The sequence below is a fragment of the Heterocephalus glaber genome, unplaced genomic scaffold (genome assembly GCF_053883595.1).
Source record: "Heterocephalus glaber isolate CG9 unplaced genomic scaffold, H.glaber_assembly_v1.0 deba00001687, whole genome shotgun sequence".
NCBI classification, from domain to species: Eukaryota; Metazoa; Chordata; class Mammalia; order Rodentia; family Bathyergidae; genus Heterocephalus; species Heterocephalus glaber.
Genome location: NW_028258412.1, coordinates 15,196,179 through 15,219,648, shown reverse-complemented (window position 1 = coordinate 15,219,648; position 23,470 = coordinate 15,196,179). Strand labels below are relative to the sequence as shown.

General features: G+C 44.5%; 1 protein-coding gene and 1 pseudogene across 1 annotated transcript; one reads left to right on the top strand and one right to left on the bottom strand.

Annotated features, from left to right (window-relative positions):
• Positions 1-8,601: 8,601 nt before the first annotated feature.
• Positions 8,602-9,498, bottom strand: LOC101708506 (small ribosomal subunit protein uS5 pseudogene; annotated as a pseudogene).
• A 681-nt stretch (positions 9,499-10,179) lies between these two features.
• On the top strand, positions 10,180-17,117 carry Pebp1 (phosphatidylethanolamine binding protein 1). The gene is made up of 4 exons (XM_004843694.4): positions 10,180-10,447; positions 11,551-11,660; positions 12,624-12,724; positions 16,137-17,117. The coding sequence occupies exons 1-4, from the start codon at positions 10,313-10,315 to the stop codon at positions 16,352-16,354; spliced, it is 564 nt and encodes a 187-aa protein (XP_004843751.1). The 5' UTR covers positions 10,180-10,312; the 3' UTR covers positions 16,355-17,117.
• The last annotated feature ends 6,353 nt before the right edge of the window (positions 17,118-23,470 follow it).

The following is a 23,470-nucleotide window of genomic DNA, read 5'->3' as shown; positions in this document are numbered from 1 at the left end:
ATTCTCCTGTTTCAGCATCCCAAGTAGCTGAGATTACAGTTATGTACCACTGTACCTGGTCTAGACTGGATATTTTAATATGTGAATTCTAAGCTTGCCTGCATATAAAGAAGCATTTTCTCTGTTAACCACATCCCATTTGCAGACTATTTTGGATATTTTTTACTATACAGTGGAGGTACATCATCTGCATATGTAGCCTTGGTGAATTCTGTATTTACCTTGGATAGGAGGGAGAGATCGAGAGATAAGAGAGAGAAATAATTTAAGTATTTGGGGAGATTGCTCATATTGTGGTCTTTTACAAGGACATTAGACCCAAACTTCTACTGAAGATGTAATGCACTATTATTCTCAAATTTCCACAAGACCCCTTGACCCTGGCTTTGCCTCACTGCCGCTGTAAAGAGAGTTAGGATGCTGTATTTCACAGAAGCATCTTCCATCCCTCTACTTCAGCCCTTTCTCCCCCCATAAAATGGGCAAATCACCAAGATCTTTGCATTTATTTCTTTTTCATTAAAAAAATTTTTTTTTTAAAGACAGAGTCTCCCTCTGTAGTTCAGGCTGGCCTTGAACTCACCACGTTAACCTAATCAGGAGTGACAGGCCCAGGCTGGCCTCAAACTCAAGCTGAGATTACAGGCATGTGCACACTGCCTGGCCATCCTTGTGTTTAAAGCAACTTGGAGGGCTAGAGGTGTAGCTCAGTGGGATAGCACGGGGCTACCATGTGCAGGGCCCCTGGTTCAATTCTCAATGCTGCAGAAACAAAACAAAAGCAGCTACTAACCTTGACTGGGTTCATTTGATTGCAAAACAAACTAACATGAAAAAAAAAGAGAATATTTCTGTGTACAGAACATTTCTCCTTCTAAGATTTGACCCAGATGTAAGAAGTTGGCTTGGTACCCTCTCTTTATCTAATCTCTTTATTTACTTACCCTGAACTTCCAGACACAGGAGCTCAAAGCAACCCCGGCCCATGGCCTCAGATAGAAAGAGATAGCAGTGAAGGTTCCCGGGTGAGGAACACAAATGGAAGGATGAACCTGACTGGCCATGAGGCTGAGTCTTGCTATACTCCCTTTAAAGTGTGCCAAGCACTGGCTATCCACTTCCCCCTGAGACCTGCCAGGTAAAATCTCCCTCATTATTGAGGTCAGACCTGAATAATCTCGTATAGGTTTTTCACTGAGATCTGGACTCCCTACTCATCTGAAGGCTCAACCAGGGAAAGATACACTTCCAAGCTTACTGGGTGCTTGTTGACAGGATTCAGTTTTCATGGATGTTGGACTGAGGGCTCAGATCAATGTGAATACCAGGACATGGGGATCACAGGCCATCTTGGAAACTGCCCTTCACAATGACTAACTGGCAACACAGCAGGAGAATCTGCTTGAGATTGAAGCCACTCTGTGCATGATCTTCTCTCTGTAGGCATCCATGCCCTAGTCTCCTCTTGTTGTATGAGATAGTCAAATTGAAGTAAGCCACACTGGTAGGCCATCATTTCATCTTAATGACCTCTTTGAAGCCCTATGCCCAAAGCCAGTCACATTCTGAGATACTACTGGTTAGGACTTCAACACAGAAATTTGACCTCATAAACTCTACAGACCTCTACAAACTCTGAGCTAATAAACCTTTCCTCCTTTAACTTATAGCTGTTGGGTATTTTGTTCCAGCAATGAGAAGGTAACTAAGGCATCCAACTACTCTGCGGAACTTTGTTAAGGTGCCTGGAGCAGACTGATACAGTCCTAGACCTGAATCTCATTGGCCTGGGTTAGTTCACCTTTACATCCCTCAGCCAATCACTGCGAGCCCTGAACCACAGGAAGGGACAGATGGGCGGGCCCCCAAAGGAAGAAGGGTGCTATTAAATGAAAAAAAAAACAGATGCTGGTACAAGTAACAGCAGGGTCGCATCTGTTTCTCTCCATTTCTTGGTTTTCTTTCTCTGCAGGGATGTGCTAGTGAACCTACTAACTACCTCTCAGCTTACAAATACAATTGCTAGTGAGTTTTAGCATTGGATTTTTAAAAATTGAAGTGAGTTTCACATAACAGAAAATTAGTCATTTTAATTTTGTTTTTATTTTTTGAAAAAAAAAATATATTTTTTTATGGTCTCACTGTGTAGCCCAGGCTGGCCTTGTCTTGAATTCATGGAGATCCTCCTACTTCAACTTCTTGAGTGCTGGGATTACAGGCATGTGCCAGCTTTATGGGTTTTGGGGGGTTTTTTGGTACTGGGAATTGAACTCAGGACCTTGCGCTTGCCAGGCAGGCACAGAACTGCTGAGCTACATCCCCAGCCCTTTTATTTTATTTTATTTACACTGGTCAGATAATGGGTATTTTTTTTTTTTTTTTTGGTACCAGGGATCAAACTCGGTTCCTTCTGCTTTTGAGGCAGGCGGCAGACCCACTGAGCCAAATCCCCGGCCCTAATGGGTATTTTTTGAGACAGGGTCTCACTATGTAGTTCAGGCTGGCCTTAAATGCACTATGTAGCCCATACTGGCCTTGAGCTTGTGGTGATCCTCTTGCCTCAGCCTCCCAAGTGCTGGGATGACAGGCGTGTGCCACCATGCCCAGTAGCCATTTTAAAGTGGACAACTGTATTTAGTATTTTCATAATACTGTGCAACTACCATTTATATAAAGTTCAAAATTTTTTTCATCACCCCCAAAAGAAACCAGTGCCTACCTATTCTTCAATTACCTCCTGTTCTCCTCTCATCCTAGCTCCTGGAAAACCACTGATGTCCTTTGTGTCTCCATGGATTTATCTGTTCTGGATATTTAATACTCATGCAATCATGCGATGTGTGACTTTTTCGTGTCTGGTTTCTTTCTCTTAGCATAATGCTTTTAAGCTTCATCCACAGATAGCATCTATCAGACTTCATTCCTTTTGGGCCAGGGATTTAGCTCAGTGGTTCTGCTCCTGTCTGCCTGGCAAGCACAAGGTCCCAAGTTCCATCCCCAGTACCAAAAAAAAAAAAAGACTTCATTCCTTTTTATGGCCAAATGACCTTCCATTATATGTATGCACTAAAATTTACTTGTTTTCATATTCAATCTTATTTTTTAAATGTGGTAAAACACACACAACATAAAATATACCATCTTAATTCTTTTAAAGAGTGCAGCTCAGCAATGTTAAGTATATTTATCTTCTGTGCAACCCACCTCCAAAACCTCTTTATCATGAAAACAGAAACCTTGTACCTGCTTGACACTGATTCTTCATCCTTTTCTTCCACAACCCCTGACAACCACCATTTTATTTTCTGTTTCTGTGGATTTGTCTATTCTGGGTACTTTATATAAGGAGAGGCCAACAGCACGTTATGACTGGTTTATTTCACTTCCTTTTAAACTGTGGATAATATTTGAATAAATACATAATCACATTTTGTTTATCCATCCATCAATGATGGACGTGACCATGGATGTCTCTCTACCTCTCTTGTGAATAATGATGCAATGAACATGGAAGTACAAATATTTCTTTTCTCCTTTTTTGTGGTACTGAGGACTGAACCCAGGGGTGCCCTACCCCTGAGCTACATCTCTAGCCCTTTTTATTTTGAGACAAGATCTTGCTAAATTGCCCAGGCTGGCCACAAACTCTTGATCCTCCAACATCATCCTCCTGAGTAACTGGGATTACAGGCATGCACCACTGCTGAAAATGCAAATATTTCTTTGAGCCCTGCTTTCAATTCTTTTGGACACAAACCCAGAGTGGGATTGCTGGATCATAGAGTAATTCTGTTTTTAATGTTCTGTAGAACTAGAATTTGCTTGTCTTTAAAATTAATTTCCTGGCTAACTCATTTCAAGAAATATTTCATGCAGAAAATGCCAGTGAGAATGTAAAGCATGTTTCCAAAGACTTTGAAATACTCAAAGAGAAAAGACAGAAATCTCAATATAAAAAAATTCCCGTGAAATAGAATCTCAGAGATCAGTTAGAGGTTAATTTCCAGAACAATGTTTCGGTTCAGAGGCTGGCGAACAGCCAGTTCTTCTGTTCCCATCCCAGGAGTCACCACTCCCAAGTCACTGGTATAACTGCGATGGCAATTTCTGAACCCAAGCTATGGCCACAGGATGAAGCTTTATTTTTGTCAAGTCCTCCCTTACTAAACACTTACCCTGGTGAAATCGCAATGAGTAAAACTGGAATGAAGTCATTGCTTCAAAATCCATCAGTGGATTTCCGGGCCTCACTCAGCAAACAAAAGCAATCCGTGGTTTTACTGGCTCATTCATTCATTCATTCATTCATGTCTACTTGCAACCAGTGTCCACTGGAGGTCCCAGCCTAGACATACACAGGACAAACGACAATTCAGGAAGGCACACAGACATGCATGTTAATACATGAGACATTTCTTTCTTTTCTTTATTGCTTTCCCTACCTACTTTAATATATGCTACAGTTTGGATCCTGAATATTTCTCCAAGGCCCATGTGTTTAGATTCCAGTACATGGTGCTACATGCAGCATTTGAACTTTAAGAGGTGGGGCCTAGCGGAAGGTTTTAGGTCACTGGGGGCTGTGACCTTGAATAGGATTGTGGGTGCCTGGCCATTTCATCTTTTCACTTCCCTGTCATGAAGTGAAGAGCTTTATTCCACTACATGCTTCTTGCCATGACGTAATCTTTGCAACAAAGCTCTAAAGCAATAGGGCCACTCGATCATGGACAGAAACCAAACCAAATAAAAACACATTTATTGGATTAATCCAAAGTAAACCTTTTCTCTTTGTAAGTTGATTGTCTCAGGTATTTGTTACAATAACAGAAAGCTGACTAACAGAATACATGAACGTTGTTCTGATTGGTCAGCAAAAATTGAGTATTTGGGACTAGAGATTTAGCTCAGTGGTTCTGCTGCCTGCCTCACAAGTGCAAGGTCCTGAGTTCCATCCCTGGTACCACAAAAAAAAACAAAAACAAACAAAAAAAATTGAGTATTTGCTATATGCCAAGAGCTCCTAGGGGTGGAACTTTTGCTGGAGTTTCAGGGTACTTCTTGGCTTCTGGATGAAGATTAGACTTTCTGTAGACATCTGCAGGAACATCTGGCTGCTCTAGGAAATGGTGCCTTTTGTTGGATGTCCTGCTCTGTTCTTGACCACAAAGAGACCGTGAACCACTCTGCCAAGAGCAGACCACTTAGTGTTTCTTCTTGGCTCGATTAAAGCCTTCTTTGGCAGCTTCCTGAACTGTCAAACAAGGGAGTAAATGAGAAACAGCCTCAATGGCTAACAACAAATTCATGATTAAATAATTTGTGATATTTTCATATTAGGCAATTACTTTATTTATTTTGTTTTTTTTGAGACTCATGGCATGCCTCCTACCTCAGTCTCCAAAGCTCTGGGATTATAGGTGTGTGCCAGTATGCCTGGCTGGCAACTGTTTTAAAATACACGTTTTTGAAATATAATTAACTGTATGTATTATTTTCTGGAATATAACACATACCAGAGATAATCACCTTATGAAGAGAAAAGGTTTGTTTTGGCTCACAGTTTCGGAGGTTCCAGTCTCTGAGGCATTGGCCCTATTGCCTTGGGCCTCTGAGAGGCAGTGAGCCCCAGGTGGAGAAAACCAGCAGCCCCCGGCCAGGAAGTGAAAGCGTAAGGGGAGGCACCCATCCTGAAATCTCCTTTAAGGCACACCCCTCTGTGAGACCTAAGACTTTCACCAGGCCCCACCTTCTGGGCACTGCCCACTTCCCCTGGCGCCACAACCTACTTAACCCAGAGGCCTTTGGGGCCCACTTATCTAAACCATAGCAATTCACATATTAGAAAGAGTTCACACAGAATACTCAAGGAGATAATGCGGAAATAAGTGTGTTTTTTATTTGGTTTGTATATGGATGTGTATTATAAAAAGAATGAAAATCAAACTTTCTGCAAATAGAAATAAAAACCAAAAAGCAAGGGCTGGGGTTGTTGCTCAGAGCTACAGCATTTACCTAGCACACATAAGGCCCTGAGTCTGATCCCCAGTACCTCAAGAAGAGAAGGGGAAGCGGGAGGAGAAGAGAGAGGGGGTGGAGAGGGGAGGGGTAGAAGAAAGAGGAAGAGGGGGAGAAAGAGGAGGAGGAGAGAAATCTTTGGGCTACAGAGAAAGTGTCATAGGACCAGGTGTAGTCCCTTGTAATCCCAGCTGCTTGGGATTGCAAATTTGAGGCCAGCCTGACCCTGTCTCAAAATAAAAAGGGCCGGGGATATAGCTCAGTGTTTCAGGGGTCAATCCCCAGTAGTACAGGGGGCTGGGCCCCATCAGGGCTGTGCTCCTTCTGGAGGCTCTAGGGGAGAATCCATTTCCAGTCTGCTCAGCCTTATTTCTACCATCACTTGACCTTATAGAAATGCTCATTCCAGCAAAACTCATCTGCTCCCTGGTCCATATCCAACACACCCGAGAGTGTCACTCTTGGTCATCAGAGAAGCTGACGACAAGGTGGGATTCGATGTGCAAGGAATTTGTTAGGAGAAATGGCTGTGGGGGAAAGTGGAAGGGAAAGGGGAGGTTGGGAGAGCCGCTGAGCTGGTTCAGGGCACAAGGAAGGAGATGCCTGAGCCCTAGGGTAGCCCCAGGGAATGCTGGCCAGCCTGTCTTACAGAGCCACACCTGCCTCCCCTTCCCTGACCAGTTGAGTCACAGGCTGCCAATGCATGGCTTTGGCCTAAAAGCAAAGCCCAGCAGCCCCAGCCAGGTGGTCAGAGATCTGAGTAGCACATTCCCATGGTTGCCAATCCAGGCTTTACGGTAATTTGCCTTTAGGATGAAGTGAGATGCTGCATGTCAGCGCCAGGCACCATGTAGTGGGAAAGATCAGAAAATTGGAGCACACTGACTCACACACCCACCTCTGGATCAGCCTGCCATCTCCTTATCTTTCTCTGTCCCTGTTAGCCCTGGGCTGTTCTCTCCAGGAAGCAAGGATTAGAACAAACCAAGTCACATTTATGGACCACATGCAGCGTGCTGGGAGAAAAAAATGCACGGAGAGTGACACAGGAGAAGTCTGTAGGAGCCTAATAAGAGCCTGGACTTAATCCAGAGGCGACAGGGTGCCACAGAGTACTTTAGAGTAGGATGAGCAGGGAGTGATTCCACCTGATTTATATCTGGGCAAATTCACAGTGCACTGGAGGATGGGCTGGAAGGGAGGAAGAGTGGAGACAGTGGCCAGGAAGAATGATACCTAGGGAGGGACAGTGGCAGAGGACAGAAGTAGACCCATTGGAGGACATTAAGGAGGTAGAATTTATGGGCCTGGTGAACAACTGCCTGGTGGGAAGTGCAGGGACAAGAATGGTAGCAGGATGCTGGAGATTTAGCTCAGTGGTGCTGCCTCGTGCCTCACAAGTGCAAGGTCCTGAGTTCAATCCCCGGTACCAAAAAAAAAGAATGGTAGCAGGAGCAGAAGTATCTGGAGCTTTTCTTCTACCTTTCCCAAGGGGTTTCATGTCCATCACTTCTCACGAGTTCACACAAAGAGTTCGGGGTGGGATCCAAGCTGGTTGCTCTGTGGTGCTGACCCACACTCTGGCCTCTCCTGGGTGCTGACCGCAGTCTGTCACTCTGAATTTACTGTGCCTCGTCTGAGGTCTGCCCACTGCCAGACCACATGCTCTATGAGGGCAGGGGCTGTTTCTCCTTTTGCTTTCAGGGTTCTGAAAATGCATTTATGGAATGAATGAAGTCAAATTGCGTTTACCGAATGAATGAAGGAAAGAACCAGTAATCCTATCAGTGCTTCCCAGGTGAGGGCATGGCTTCAGTCTGAACACTGACACGAATTAGCTGTGATTCATCCCTTAAAGTATATACTTTTTGCTTGTTTGTTTGTTTTAGGGACAAGATCTTGCTATGTAGTCCAGGCTGGCCTTAACTCTTCAAAGGCTATGAACTCACAGTGTAGCCTTCAAACCCCCAGTCCTCATGCCTCAGCCTTCTGAGCGCTGGGATTATAGATGTGCACTAGTATGGCATCCGTAAAGTATACATCTTTCAACATTTTTAGGTTTGGTAATACCCTTTCATCTAATACTTTAACACAAGCCCCGTCCAGTAAATTTTCCTAAAACATGTCAAGTGTTTAAACATTTATGCATAAAGATGTTTATTTCAATATTTGTAAACAAAACAGTAAATCTCTAACATTAACAGATTTTTCTGAATAAATTATGGTGCATCTAGATGAGAATAAGCCATTAAAAATAATAATCTGGGGCTGGGGACTTATCACAGTGGCACCATCCCTGCCTCGAAAGCACAAGGTCCTGAGTTCGATCCCCAGTACCCAAAAATTTTTTTAAAATTTAAAATAATAATCTGTTTTTGATACAGATATTCTATGATGGTAGAATACCATGCACTTTTCTGGGCAAATAATCTAGATTCATAAACACTTTCAATTGGAAAGATACACCCTATGTTGTTCCTAATATTTATATCCAGGTAGTGGAATAAAAAGTTTTTATTTACTTAGGATTTTTTTCCTCTGAATTTTCTACAATAAGCTTGTGTTATTTTGTAATAAATGAAATTACTTTTTTTTCCAGATTTCATTCATTTTTATTTTTCTTCTGAAAAAACCCTTATGTTGTAGCTACTGCTGGAGCTTGAGTTCTCTGGACAGAGACTCTGGTGTGGGTTTTCACAAGATGGTCACTGAATTCCTGGTAGGGAGACTTGGTGAAGACAGTCTCTTTCCACAGGTCTGGGGTCAGGTAGCTGTAGGTCTTGGAGATGGCATCAAAGGTGGCCTTAGCAAAGTTGCCCAGAGTAGCAGTGCAGCCCCTAGCAGAGGTGTAGCAGTCATCAATACCAGCCATCAGCAGCAGCTTCTTGGGTACAGGGGCTGAGATGATGCCAGTGCCTCTGGGGGCAGGGATCAGACGCACCAACACAGAGCCACAGCGGCCTGTCACCTTGCAAGGGACAATGTGAGCCTTCCCAATCTTGTTCCCCCAGTAGCCTCTGCGGGAGAGCTTGGCCAGAATGATGGCTACTTCTTTGGAACACTTCACACCCAGACCAACGTGACCATTGTAGTCCCCAATGGTGACAAATGCCTTGAACCTGGTACGCTGGCCAGCACGAGTTTGCTTTTGCACCGGCATGATCTTCAGAACTTCATCCTTGAGGGATGTGCCCAGGAAAAAATCAATAATCTCAGACTCCTTGATGGGTAAGGAGAAGAGATAAATTTCCTCCAGGGACTTGATCTTCACGTCCTTGACCAGCCGGCCCAACTTGGTGACTGGAATCCACTCCTTGTCCTCCGCCTTACCGCCGCGACACCCGCGGCCTCGGCCCCTGTCGCGCGCACGCCACTGCCGAAGCCTCCGCGGAAGCCGCCGCGGCCTTCCACGCCTGGGCCCCCGGGGCCTCCGGGCCCTCCTGCTGCACCAGAGTCATCCGCCATTTGGTGTTTTCCCGAGGAAAAAGCGAAAATTGCTTTTTATTCTTCAGGGGGAGGTAGCAATGCCAAAGGCCGCCCTAGGGTCAGATTAGCTGAGCTGTACTAAAGAGTGCTCATAGTCAGCAAAAAGAGAGCAATCGGCAGCCACAGTGAGAGCCCTTTTGGGAAAGGCAGAGCCATTGTCGGCAAAAAAGAATAATCATGGTCACATAATCACAAGAATGTTGTGAGGATCAAGTGGGTGGGGAGGGACGAAATACGTGAGCAAATATATTAGTCTGCGGAGAAAATGCTCCACGTTCTTAGGTCTTCTCACCAGGCAGTTATCAAATGAAAACACATGTAATTGATGAAAATAAGGCTCTTTTTTAAAAATATAAAAGATGAAGTCCTCATCATCTCTGAACTGAAAGTGTGGAGGAAAGATTCATGTAATAAGCTTAAAATAGAAACAAAAAACCAAACCCCCCCCCCCCCCCCCCGAAAAACACTAGCTCAATCATACCTCTAGAAACCATGATCCTGCACGCCGAGCTACTTACTGCTCGGGAGCACTCAGCTATAGCACACAGCGAGGTGCTTTGACCCGAGAGCGCAAGTCGCCCCCGTTACCGAGGTAGGACCAATCAGAGATCAGAGTGGGCCGGACCTCGCTGTTGATTGGAGGTACAGAGAGGGGCGGGGCGACGGCCCTGCGTGTGCGCGCGTATGCGCTCGCGTGGCCTCTGAACCTGGGCCGCCTCCAGCCAGTTTGCGGACTGGGTCGAGTCTTGCTTTCGCTTGTGCGTGGCTTCCTCTGCAACTCGAGCCTAACTACCCGCTCTTTGTCGTCATGCCGGCGGACGTCAGCAAGTGGACCGGGCCCTTGAGCCTGCAGGAAGTGGAGGAGCAGCCCCAGCACCCACTGCGGGTCGCTTACGGCGGGGTGGAGGTGGACGAGCTGGGCAAAGTGCTGACGCCCACCCAGGTACCGCGGGGCTAGCCCGTGCGCTGGGAGGCCTGTGTCGGGGAGCGGAGGGGCCCGCGGAGACGGGGCGGGAGGACTTTGCAGGCTGTCGGAGCCGCAGGCCTGGGAGCCACCCCGAGCGCCCAGGGAACGGGGCCAGTGTTGGCTGCGCTCGGGCCGCTGGAGACCTTGATCCATCTTCCTGGGACTTCAAGGGACAGGAGAAGCCGAGGCCCGGAAACACCCTTGATCCTGGGGGCAGGGTCGAATAGGAACTTGCCGGGCACGGAATAAGCCGTGCGCTCCCGGATGGACCCCTGCGATCTCGGCAGTTCTGGCCCCAGTTTGGAGAGCAGGTGCCCCACCCGACAGCGACGCGTTACGTAACCGGTGGCCAGCGCCTCCCGGCGATTTCTCCTTTGTTTTAGCGGTCAAGAGCGTGCAGCCAGCCAAAGCGAGTGTGCCCTGCAGCTGGCTGGAAGGCTCCACGCAGCGGCCTTGTTTTACTCTTTTGCTTTGGGCCCCTGATGCCTCGGCCCGGGCTGCTCGAAGTGGAGAAACTAGATTTCTCCATACGGTTGCTAGTGGGTGGTTATGAAGCTCCTGGCAAGGTGTGAATAAATTACCCCGAGCTTTCACTGTTTAGGATGTTTACAGAGTTTATCGTTGTTGGTGTTTTGAATATGAAGTGTACATCTTGGAGACTGTTCCGTCCTCCCTTTTACCCAGCCTCCCTGCTCATTTCTTGCCCAGGCTTTCTCTTTTTTTTTCCCCACTTTTAAATGTCTAGTTAATGCAGATTTATTTCATCCTAGCAGGGACCAAGTAACTTCAGGTCCAAATCCAGAGACCTTGTCGTCCCAGACCGAGTGTAAGTTGTGGTTGAGAGGAGAGCCCACCTTTCTGTTATTCACCTGCTAGGATACTAGCCCCTAGTGTTGTTGAGACTTAAGATAATTAATAGGTATATATAAAACTTTGCCTCCTGGCACCCACTGCAGGCAAAACCCACTAATTTTTATCAATATTGACTGTTTTACCTTTGAGGAGTCTGAGGTCAAAGAAATAATTGGTTTCTTCAGCATTTTTTGGCATTTTAACTCCAAACTGGCTCCTTTCTACAGGTTAAGAATAGACCCACCAGCATTTCCTGGGATGGTCTGGATCCAGGTAAACTCTACACCTTAGTCCTGACGGACCCGGATGCTCCCAGCAGGCAGTCTCCCAAATTCAGGCAAGTTGGGGAAAGATGGAGGGGATGAGTTGCCTGGTGTTAAGTCCCCTACCAGACAGAGAGAATTGGACCTGGTTTGGGATGTTTGTGCTTTGCTTAAGCTGGAATGTCCATTTCCTGTCTCTTTGCCCTTGAGCAGGAACCTGTAAACTACCAATAGCCATCTGTGGCTGTGTTTGTATGGCCCCCTGTGTTAAGAATGGATTTTACATTTTTCAGATGAAGAAGAAACTAAAAAAACAATAATATTTTGTAAGGGTCGGGGATGTAGCTCAGTGGCCCTGTGCCTGCCTGGCAAGTGGAAGGTCTTGAGTTCGATACCTGGTACTGGAAAAAAAAATTTTTTTTTTTTTTTTTTTTTTTTTTGAACCAGTGATCGAACTTGGGTCCTTGCACTTGCGTAGCAGGCGGTGAAACCATTGAGCTGAATCCCCGGCCCCCAGTTGTTTTTTTTTTTAATAATTTTTTTTTTTTTTTGGTACTGGGGATTGAACTTGGGTCCTTGCACTTGCGGGGCAGGCAGCAGAACAACTGAGCTAAATCCCTGGCCCAAAAGTAATATTTTGAGATGTGAAAATTAAACAAAATTCAAATTTCAGTGTCCTTAAATAGAGTTGAATTGGAGCACAAATGTGATAGTTAATGTATGTCTCTCTGGCTGCTTTCCTCCTGTGGTGGCAGAGAGTTGTTGCAATAGTATGGATTACAAAGCTGCAGAACATTGGAAACATGGCCCTTGGGCCCTTTCAAAGAGTGCTGACTTCTGCCTCAGAGAATCTCAGGGTGTCACAGGATCTGGGTGCTGTCTTTGCAGACATGAGGTTTGCACCAGCTGGAAAGGCAGGGCCTGTGTCTTGTTCATTGCTGCGTGTCTGGGCTGGAGCATGTGCTCAGTGCATGTCTGCCAGCTGTGCAGTGACTGCCATAACCTGTGGTACTGATGTGCTGTGTTCTTCCACACAGGGAATGGCACCATTTTCTGGTGGTCAACATGAAGGGCAACGACATCAGCAGTGGCACAGTCCTCTCTGATTATGTGGGCTCCGGGCCTCCCAGTGGCACAGGTTGGTAAAGACTGGTTCTAGGGTTGGAGAGGCTGGATGCACATTAGAATTCATTTTATTTATGAGCCTACTGGAGAAAGAAGGCTGATTGGGTTCCTTTAGGGCATTTGCCTTCCTGAGCACGTTCAGACCTCCTGGAGTGTGGGCTGGCTGGAACTTTGGGGTCTGCCTAGATGTGGGCCTTTAATAAGCAGGAAAGACGAGAAGGAAACAGTGCTGTCTGTAGAAGGGGTTTCTGGGGGTGCACATGGGCTGAGCACAGTTGAGTCATCTCTGCTCTCTGTTCAGTTTAGTATCTTGAAAAGATCTGGATGGCTGTGTTAGATCTGGATTGAAGCCATTCCACACACTGTTGATCCTGTTCCATGTAAAGCAAGGTGGACCAGAGAGAAGGTTACCTTGCGACTCCCCTGAGCATGCCCTGAGGGTACATTGTGGTTACCAGGGAGATGATGGTGGATGAAGCATGGCGGAAGAGTAGCTTTTGTGCACACTTGTCCTGCTATGAAGAGGTATAAGAAGTGCCTGATAAGGACTGCTGGTCATGAACTCCTGCCCAGAAACTTCCAGATGGCTTTGAGCTCTCATGCATTCATAATAGGGAGGGTAAAGGGCCAGGTTTCCTAGGGACCTGTTAAGTTCTCCAGGGAAGTTATAAACTCAGGCAATTTAATTATGGGCAGTATACACATGAGCATAAAGCAATTCTCTCGAGAAGGAGCGGTGTTCTCATTTAAAAAACAAGCCTTGGTAACTCATTTTTCTGTTCAGATTCTTCTAGTAGGGTCTGAAGTCCATATAGTAAATAAATAGAGGTCATAAGGTTTCAGGCAGCAGATCTGACTGATGCATATACACTTAGGCATTTCAAAAAGACAGAAGTCATTTGCATCACCCAGAGGGTTTTTTGGTGCATGAGACCTTTTTATTTGAAACCCCCCAGAGCTCACTGTTCTCTGTACCTATTGTCCTAGATGATTTCTGCTGTGCTTACAGTCCGATAGATGGAGTCATGCAGGATGATTCCACAGCCAGCCAAGTCAGTGCTTGTATCCAGTCATTTACCCTTTTTTGTTCCTGGGTAGTATTCCCTTGTGCACCACAGTTAGTTAGCATTCCCCTTTGGATGGGCATTGTTCCCAGTACTGTGCTCTTATGAATAAAGTGGCTGCATACATTCCTTTCATTCTGTGGGCAGGTGTTTTCATGGCTCCTGGGTATATGCCTAGGAGTAGAATTGTTGGGTCATAAAAATTGCCCAGGAGTTCACTGAAATGGTTGAAAACTTTATACTCTAACCAACATATTCGAAGGTCTCAATAGATCCATGTAAAATCCCTGTAATTCCACACCAAGATTAAATATTGTTGGTCTTGTCTGGTGTAGTGGTGCATACCTGTAATCCCAGCACTTGAGAGATGGAGGTAGGAGGATTGCCGTGTGTTCGAGGCCAGCCTGGGCTACATAGTTCAAGGCTAGCCTGAACTACATAGCGAGACCCTGTCTCCAAAGCAAACAAAAAATTGTATATATATGGAACTCAGGGCTCCATGCCTGCTAGGCAAGGGTTCTACCACTGAGCTATATCCCCAGCCTTTTTAAACTTTTTTTTGTGTGTGTGTTGGGGATCGAACTCAGGATGTTGTGCTTTCGAGGCAGGCGCAGTGCCACTGAGCTAAATCCCTGGCCCCTTTTTAAACATTTTTATCTTGAGACAGGGTCTTGCATAGTTACTTAGGTTGCCCTTGAACTTGGAATCTTCCTGTCTCAGCTTCCTGAGTAGGTGGGATTACAGGCCTATGCGTGCTCTGCTGTTGGTCCTTTTTAATTTTAGACATTCTAATGTGTGTGAAGTGGTAGTATTTAATAACTTTTTAAACTGCAGTAAAAACATGTAACAAATCTCAGTGTCTTAATTCTGTAAGTGTACAGTTCACCAGTGTAAACTATATTCACATTATTGTTAAACACTTAATTCATCTTCCCGAAGGGAAGCTGTATCCACTGAACAACAGCACCCCACTCCTCCCCCAGCCCTTCCTGGCAACCAGTATTCCCCACTCTGTTCGATGAGTTGGACTGCGTTGGATAGCTCTTCATAATATCTTCAGGGTGCATATGTTGCAGCATGTGTCAAAGTGCCTTTTTTAGGCGGAATAATAGCACATTTTGTGGATATACCACAAGTTGTTTAATAACCAATCCTCAATTGATGGACATTTGGGCTGCTTCCAGCTCCTGGGTGTTAACGAATAGTGCAGCAGTGAACACTGATGTGCAGATGTTTATGTAACTTAAAAAAAAAACTTTTTAGAAAAGCTCATGATACTCATTTGTGTCTAGTACTTAATTGGATCTTAGAGAAAGCTGCATAGTTAGCCAGGTGCGGTGGCTTATGCCTTATTACCAGCTACTTGGTAGGCTGAGGCAGGAGGATCTGGAGTTCCAGGCTAACCTGGGCAATTTAGTGGTACCCTGTCTCACAATAAAAAATGAAAAGGGATGAGGATGTAGCTCAGTGGTAGAATGCCTCTAGGTTTGATCCTCAGTATTATAAATGGAAAAAGAAAAAAATACAGCAAGGTGCACAGTTAGTTTAATAAGGTGTTTGTGAGTGCTTCAAAAGCATTCTTTGTTGCTGGGTTTGGTGGCACCCACCTGTAATCCCAGCACTCGAGCCTGATAGAGGAGGATCACTGTGAATTCAAGGCCAGTGTGGGCTATGTAGTGAGCTCATGGCTAGCCTGAGCTACATAGCAAAACCCTGTCTCAAAAAAACAAAACAAAACTGTTTGCTGTGATTAAGGGGAGTTTAGGTCATTTTGAAACGAGTCTGTAGTCTTCTGAGAAAGTATGTTGAAGAGATAGAAAGATAACACTCCATTTGCCTGCCTTGGCTTGACTGGTATGATGGCACTGACCCCGAGAGGAGACTTTCCCCTCCATCTGTTGCTCATGTTATTAGCACCTCCCATGTGCTGGGCATTTTAGGGTGATAGGACATAGCATAGCTTATGGAGGTTTTACTTTTAGCAGGAAGATTAAATTGCAAAGTTAGATCTCTGGCTACTGATGTTACCGAGACGGAGGGAAGATGGGTATTCTGATGGGGGTGGTAGGAATGGCTGGAGATGGGCCGGAAGTGGAGGTGAGTGAGGCGCAGAGAGGGGATTGGAGGTGAGATGTGGGGTGGTCAGAGGCTGGAATGATGGGTTTGAACCAGATCCCATGGCAGCGGCCTTGCACTGGTGACATTCAGCGGTTGAGTGATCTGATTCATCTTCTTGCTCTGCGTCCTCAGTGTCCTGTAGGGTGGTCTGAGCCCGTGTGACTTGAAGCAGTTGAAAACAGGTGATGGCTCCATGTCGGGTGCCTCCTGTGTGCACATCTTCCCTTCTGCCTCTCCCTCCAGGCCTGCACCGCTACGTGTGGCTGGTCTACGAGCAGGACAAACCGCTGAAGTGTGATGAGCCCATCCTCAGCAACCGATCTGGGGACCACCGCGGCAAGTTCAAGGTGGCAGACTTCCGAAAGAAATACCAGCTCGGGGCCCCGGTGGCCGGCATGTGTTACCAGGCTGAGTGGGATGACTACGTGCCCAAACTGTACGAGCAGCTGTCTGGGAAGTAGGGGAAACTCCACAAGGTTTTATGGTCCTGGAGATGCCACTCAGTGTTCTTGAGTTCTGTTCAGTGTTGCATGTAGTTTTCTCCCTTGTCCCACTCCCTTTGCCCAAGTGAGACCTAGTCTGTCCCATAGTGCTTTAGGATGACTTTTCCTGCTGCCTGTCCTTTGGGATTCTAGACAGTCACACATCCCAGTTTATGTTTGGGTCAAATTTGAACTCTGTTTTGGGGGATATTTTGGTACTACGATGGGATCATTGCATTGTTAATAAAGGCAGAGCACCCCAAGGTTTAAGGGGAAAAAAAAGACCAAGTATACAGGCACAAAGCAAATTATCAAAGAATCTGTAAAGGAAGCTAAAAAAGATGGGTTGTCTCTGCCTTCACGAGTCTTGAGTCCAGACTTGTGCACGAGGCACCTTCTGAGATGAGTTTTCACAGTGTGGGAAGACCAGAGGCTCCCATCTTGGGTAAACCAGGACAGGCTGTTACATTTCTGGTGGCTTAGATGATGTCAGGGTCCTGCTCTGGGTCCTTTAAAGGGCGCAGCTGGAAACAGCGGTAGGAGGGATGGCCTTGCTCTTTTTGAGGCCTGGCCGTCTAGTCTAGCAGTGGGTTGGGGTGACACGTTGTCAGGATCCTTAAAATTAGTGTCTGCTAAGTTGGTCCCTTGTCATTGGTTTAAGAAAAGCTGGGCTAGAGTTGCTTCCTGTTGTGTTAATTCTGTTGTTTGCTTATCGTTGAATAAAAGTGAAAACACTGGACAATCTTGACCTCCACGTGTTTTGCTTAATTCAGTGTGGGTTTCATAAAAGGGGGAAGTCAGAAGATGACCTCTGAGGACGAAGACGACCCTTTTCCCTGAGCAGCAGGAGAGGCTGGGATCTGATCCCCGAGCTTCTCTCACCAGAATGGCTTCGCAGGTCCTGGCCGCTACGGCAGGAGGAACCTTCAGATGGGAGGTTCTTAAGAACTCTTATAAGACTTTAGGCAGAGTTTTCAGCTCCAGAAAGATCTTTTGCTTTTACAAGATTCTTTTGGCCTAAGAAAAATTTAATTTTGCATTGCTGGGACTGGAACCCAGGGCCTCGTGCATTCTAGGTAAGTGCAATACCACTGGGTCACATCTCCCGCCAAGAATGATGTTTGAAGCTGATTGACAACTCTTCCCCCTTGAGGTACTTGTGCAGAGACTATAACTGGGCCTTAGAAGTCACCTATGGCCTTCATGGTTTTGTTTTGACTTTTCTGTTTTTTCCTGGAGTACTAAAGATTGAACCTAGGGCTTTTGCACTGAGCCACACTCCTGGCTTTTTAAACTTTTTATTTTGAGATGAGAATTTGCTAAGTCATTGAATTGCTCAGGCTGGACTTAACCTCAGTCACTGCCTCAGCCCCTGTGTAGTTGGAATGACAGGTGTTTGTCACTGCACCTGGTTTTGAAGTACTTTCTTCAAACAGCTGCTGGAAGTGTCACCTAATATGATCTCTAGGGGCAGTTAAGGTAAAGAGAAACTTTTTTTTAACTTTAGTGTTTTAAAATTTATTTTTTAAATAAGATTTGATAAAACAAGAGTTACAGAGAAAACAAATAATTATCCCGTTGACCTTAATGTAGAGTCAAACACAATGGCACACACCTGTCATTCCAGCTACTTGAGATACTGAGATAGGAGGATTCCAAGTTGAATGCTAGCCTGGACAACTTAAGGAAAGCCTGTCTTAAAAGGAGCTGAGGAAATAGCTCAGTGGTAGAGCACTCACCTAGCATGTATGAGGCCCTGAGTTCCCAGTTCCAGAAGAAACGATGTTGGCCCAGGGTGTAGTTCAGTGGTAGAATACATGCTTTACATGTTTGAGGCCCTGGCTTTATTCCTAGCGAGAGATAAGATGGAAGAGAAGGAAGGAAAATGACTTAACCTACCCTGCAGTTTCTCCTAAATAGCAGTTACTGGTTTCTTGGGTTTTCTTCCAGAAGAAAATAAAGGTAAACACACATATCTGCATATCCTTAAAAAAAAAAAAGTCTTAGTGTATACATTGGTATGTTTTCCACACTTATTTTTTCTTTTTTTCCTATAATGGGGATCGAACCCAGAGCCTTCATCCTGAACCATATCCCCAAGCCTTTTTATCTTTTAAGACAGGATTTTGGTAAGTCACTAAGTTGCCAAGGCTGGGCTCAAACTTGTAATCCTTCTGCCTCAGCCTCCTAGAGTACTGTTACACAGGCATGCGCCACCATGTCCAGCTCTGCCCTTTGTTTCCAAACTAATATAGTTCATGTAATAGATCTTCAGTTAATCACTATAGTTCACATTTTGAACAAATACTCAATTTTATAGATGTCCCATAATATATTTGCTAGAGGATACATCATAGTCCCCAACTATGAGGTGTAGATTATTTCTGGTTATTTACTGTTATAATCAGTGCTTCAGCAAACATTTTTCCTATATGTGTAAAATGCTGTTGCAAGTAATTTTGTAGGGAAAATTCCTAGTATTGAAATAATTACATCGAAGAGTAGGAGCATGTTCAGTTCTGATACCAACAAACTGTCCTCCAAAAAGATAACCTTGTCTGTATTAGACAGGGGAACACCAAAGAACCTGTTCTTCCATACCCTTTCAGTCTTCTCAAGCTTTATGCATTCTGACAACGTGATATTTACGTGCATTTAAATTCATTTACTGTTTTTTCTCTAAGCAGTTTTTCTGAGATTATCTTGCTAATCACAAAGTCCTTTTGAAAGTCAAGATGAATAAGGAAATAATATTAGCTTCCTTGTCTAAAACAGGTGTAGGCACAAGTGGAAACAGGTGGAGTATGTAAAAGATGTTCACGTGGAATATGTAAGAAAGGATGCGTTAGTCCCCTAGAAACAAAGATTGGGAGGGAAAGTGGGTAAGCCCAGGGGCATCTGGCTAAGAAGTGGGTGCCCCTTCCAGCTTTGGTCCTTTACAAGTGCTGCCTAGAATCTTCACCTCCTGTGCTCTTTGACAGTAATTCATCCATTTTCCTGTACTCCATTGCAATGGAATTGTAATTTTAAAGTATGTCTGTATATAACTTTAAAGTCTGTTTATTGGATGGATCCTTCACGAAGGTAAGAACTGAGAATGTTATATTTAGTAGCCTGGCCCCTGACAAAAGTTCCTCACACATACTGAAGTCTCCTGGACCACTGGAGGAATGAGTGATTTTAGAGGAGTTTTTAAGGTTAGGTCCTTCTTTATAACCATTTATTACACCATAAAATTCCTTCTAGCCAGGCATGCTGGCACATGCCTGTAAGCCCAGCACTCTGGAAAACAGAGGCAGGAGAACTGCAAGTTCAAGGTCAGCCTGGACAACATAGTGATTTAGCGACAGCAAGATCTTGTCTCAAAATACAAAATAAAAAGGACCAGGGATGTAGCTAAGTGGTAGAGGGCCCTGGTACTGGAAATAAATTTCTTTTCTCCTCCCCCAAAGTACACTTCTATAAGAATTAATGTACAACTGAGTTCTCACAGAACTCTAAAGCCCATTCATCAACTCCCTGGTTCTGATGACAACAACTTGCGGACTGCACTCTTGACTGGTATAGGGAATAGGGAAAGGGACTTTACCAGAACCCCTGCAGTGGGTCCTGGTCTCTTGTGAGCCACTACAACACAGAGCTGATAAGAATAAAGACACGAAACAAGGGTTAGAGAAGAAGCTGGGTTTTGGGCCTGATCAGTGCCACTCTGGGCAACAAAGACAAAGGCACCCCAAGCTTGCCACTATTTATTGGTTTCATAGGGAGTATCAGATGACTCAGAGGCTGGCCATAATCCTAAATTGACAAGGGTCTTATAACCGCAGGAAGTATCAGATGTCTTAGAGGGTGGTATTCCTATGATGATGAAAATCTTACCCTGATGAGGATCTTAGGCTGATGAGGAGCTTCAGGTGATTAGGACAGTGAGATGAGCAAAATGGTCTTACAACAGCAGGTGGGATGAGTTAAATTGATAAGGAATTTGTTCCTCCCCAGGTGAAACCTTTCTCTTTTTGTATTTCTACTGGGTTCTCAAAGAACCAGGATGTCTTCAGCTGATGTAATCTTGCCCTTGAGCATCACAACATCATCAGACTATTGAGGCCTTAGACGGCTCTAATCATAATTTAACTGTGAAATGATTTTTTTCCCCAAAATTATGTAGAATGGCTCCCAACAGATTGGGGGTCCCCTCCACCCAGGGCCCATCTTTCAAATTTTTATTTTTTTCTTATTCTCTTGACTCTTATTCCTGGTCCCTCTACCCCAATTGTATGATTTCCTTTGGAAATTTAAATGGACTAGAAAATTTCCAGTAATTGATTTAATATAATTATTGGTGTAGTGGGCTTTATGATCTTCTGTTTTATGATATGATTTCTCTTTATCCACTTTTATTAGTACAAGTTTGTAATACAAAATGGTGATGTTCATTTTGGGGAATTGGTACATGGATAGAACATATCTTGGTCATTTTGATGACTTCATCTCTCTCCTTTACCTCCCCCTTCCTTTTCTTGAGACAGGTAGTCCGTGCTGACCTGGAACTTGCTGTGGAGCCCAGGCTGCCTCAGATTCTTGATTGCCTCAGTCACTGAGTGCTGGAGTTATAGGTGTACCCCCTTACACTCAGCTTTGATTATTTAAAAAATTTTTTTCTCTCTTCTCCCTTTCTTGCTTCCTTTTGGATTATTTTATCTCTTAGGTATCTGGGTATTACCATTTGGATTTTCTTTTTGATAGTTGCTTTGGAGATTACAATAGAGTTAATTTTTCATAGTCTCAGAATAGAAACTAACACTGCAAGTAAAATGTAGATCATTGCAACCAAATACATCCTTTACCCCCAACCTTTGTTATAGCTATCATATGGATTACATTTGCAGACATTAAAACCCTTACCACACAGCATTATCAGTTTTGCTTTCAACAGTGCTATATATTTAAAAATGGGGGGAGGGGCCGGAGATTTAGCTCAGCCGTTCTGCCGCCTGCCTCACAAGAGCAAGGTCCTGAGTTTGATAACCCGGCACCCCCCCCCAAAATCAAGTGATTTTCCTTCCATTTAGCTGGAACTTCAGGCATATTCCACCACACTGAGCCTCGTGGCATTTTAGAATAAATCTGCTAAAAATGCTTCTCTTTTCCTTTGTCGGAGAATGGTTTTATTTCATTTTCATTCCAGTCTACGTTGCTTCTGTACAACCCACTTAATTTTAATTTTTAGTATCCTCAGGTAGTTGCCTTTACCTTTTGTCTGGGTTTTAGTTATATACAGCAGGAGAGAGACTTACTGTGCTAAACCTGAACAATCAAAGTATGTGTGTGTGTGTGTGTGTGTGTGTATATATATATATATATATATATATATATATATATATATATATATAGTTGTTGTCGTTGTCTGTTTTTTGAGACAGGGTCTCACTAGGCAGTTCAGGCTGTCCTTAACGTGCTATGTAGCCCAGACTGGCCTTGAACTTGCAGTGATCCTCCTGCCTCACCCTCCCAAGTGCTGGGATTGCAGGGGTGCACCACCGTGCCTGGCATTCAAAATATATTTCTATGGCAAAATATACTACTGGATTAAAATCAGAAGGGCTTCTTAAGTGGGCCTGTTTCCAGGTGCCTAAGAAAACACTTTTCCAATAGGTACATAAGTAATTACAGATGGTGGCAAATTCAAGAAGTAAATTATTTTACCTAATTATACATCCTCTGATGCCCCTGACTGGAATGACTGCAGTTACTTTAAGGTCCTGGTTAGCAGCCAGTACTCACTGTCAGGACCCTCTTTTACTGCTATGAATAAACCAAGGCTATCGATGATCTGTTCTAGTAGAGATTTACACCACACACCACGAGCCTGAGAGCAGTAGCAACTGCATCCTTTTTTTTTTCTTGGTACTGGAGATTTAACCCAGGGCCTTCACACTGAGCTACTATATCCCAGCCTTTCCTTTTTCTTAAAAAATTTTTGCTGGGTATGGTGGCACATGCCTGTAATCCCAGCACTCAGGAGGCTTAGGCAGGAGGATCACCATGAGTTTCAGGCCAGCCTGGGATACCTAGTGAGTTGAGGCCAGCCTGAACTACATAGCGAGACCCTGTCTCAAAAAAACAAAAACCGGGGCCGGGGATTTAGCTCAGTGGTTTCGCCATCCGCTTCGCAAGCACAAGGAGCCAAGTTCGATCCCCAGTACCTGAAAGAATGGCTGCTATCATAAAATCAACCGATAACAAATGCTGGCAGGGCTGTGGGGAAAGAGGAACCCTGCACCACTGCTGGTGGGAGTGTAGACTGGTGCAACCACTGTGGAAATCAGTATGGAGATACCTCAAAGAATTAGGACTGGAAGTCCCATTTGACCCTGCTATTCCACTGCTGGGGATCTTCCCCCAAAGAATTAAAAGAATCATACCACAGTGATATATGTGCACCCATGTTCATAGCACAGTTTGTGATAGCTAAAACTTGGAAACAGCCCAAATGCCCATCAACTGGAGACTGGATCAAGAAAATGTGGTGTTTTTATAAAATGGAGTACTACTCAGCCATAAAAAATGAGAAATTAGAGACATTTATAGCTAAGTGGATGCACATTGAGGCGATACTCTTAAGTGAAATAAATAGGACACACATGTGTAAATACCGAAGAGTTTCTCTAGTGTGAGAAACTGAAAATGTAAAGGACTAAAAGGTATAACGGATAATGTGAAATAGGAAGAAAAGGGGCAAAGGGGAAGGAAGTGGGAGGGGTAGGGGAAAGGAAAGAAGGGAAAGGAAAAATGATGAGAAATGGAAAAAATGGAAATAAAGTCTTTGTAAATAGGAAAGGGTGGAGGGGGTGAAGGGAGGGCTAGGAATGGGGAAAAAATAAGAACCAAGATGCATCATGTAAAGGTACAATTCCCAATAAGAAATGTAATACCTAAAATGTACCAATAAAAGAATTTAAGAAAAAAAAGCCCCCAAATTAAAAAACATTTGTATACTATTTATAGTACATGTCTGAGGTATGTAATGAATATATTCATTGTGGGTAGTTGGCACATGTGCATGACACATCTCAATTCTTTTTATATCCCTTT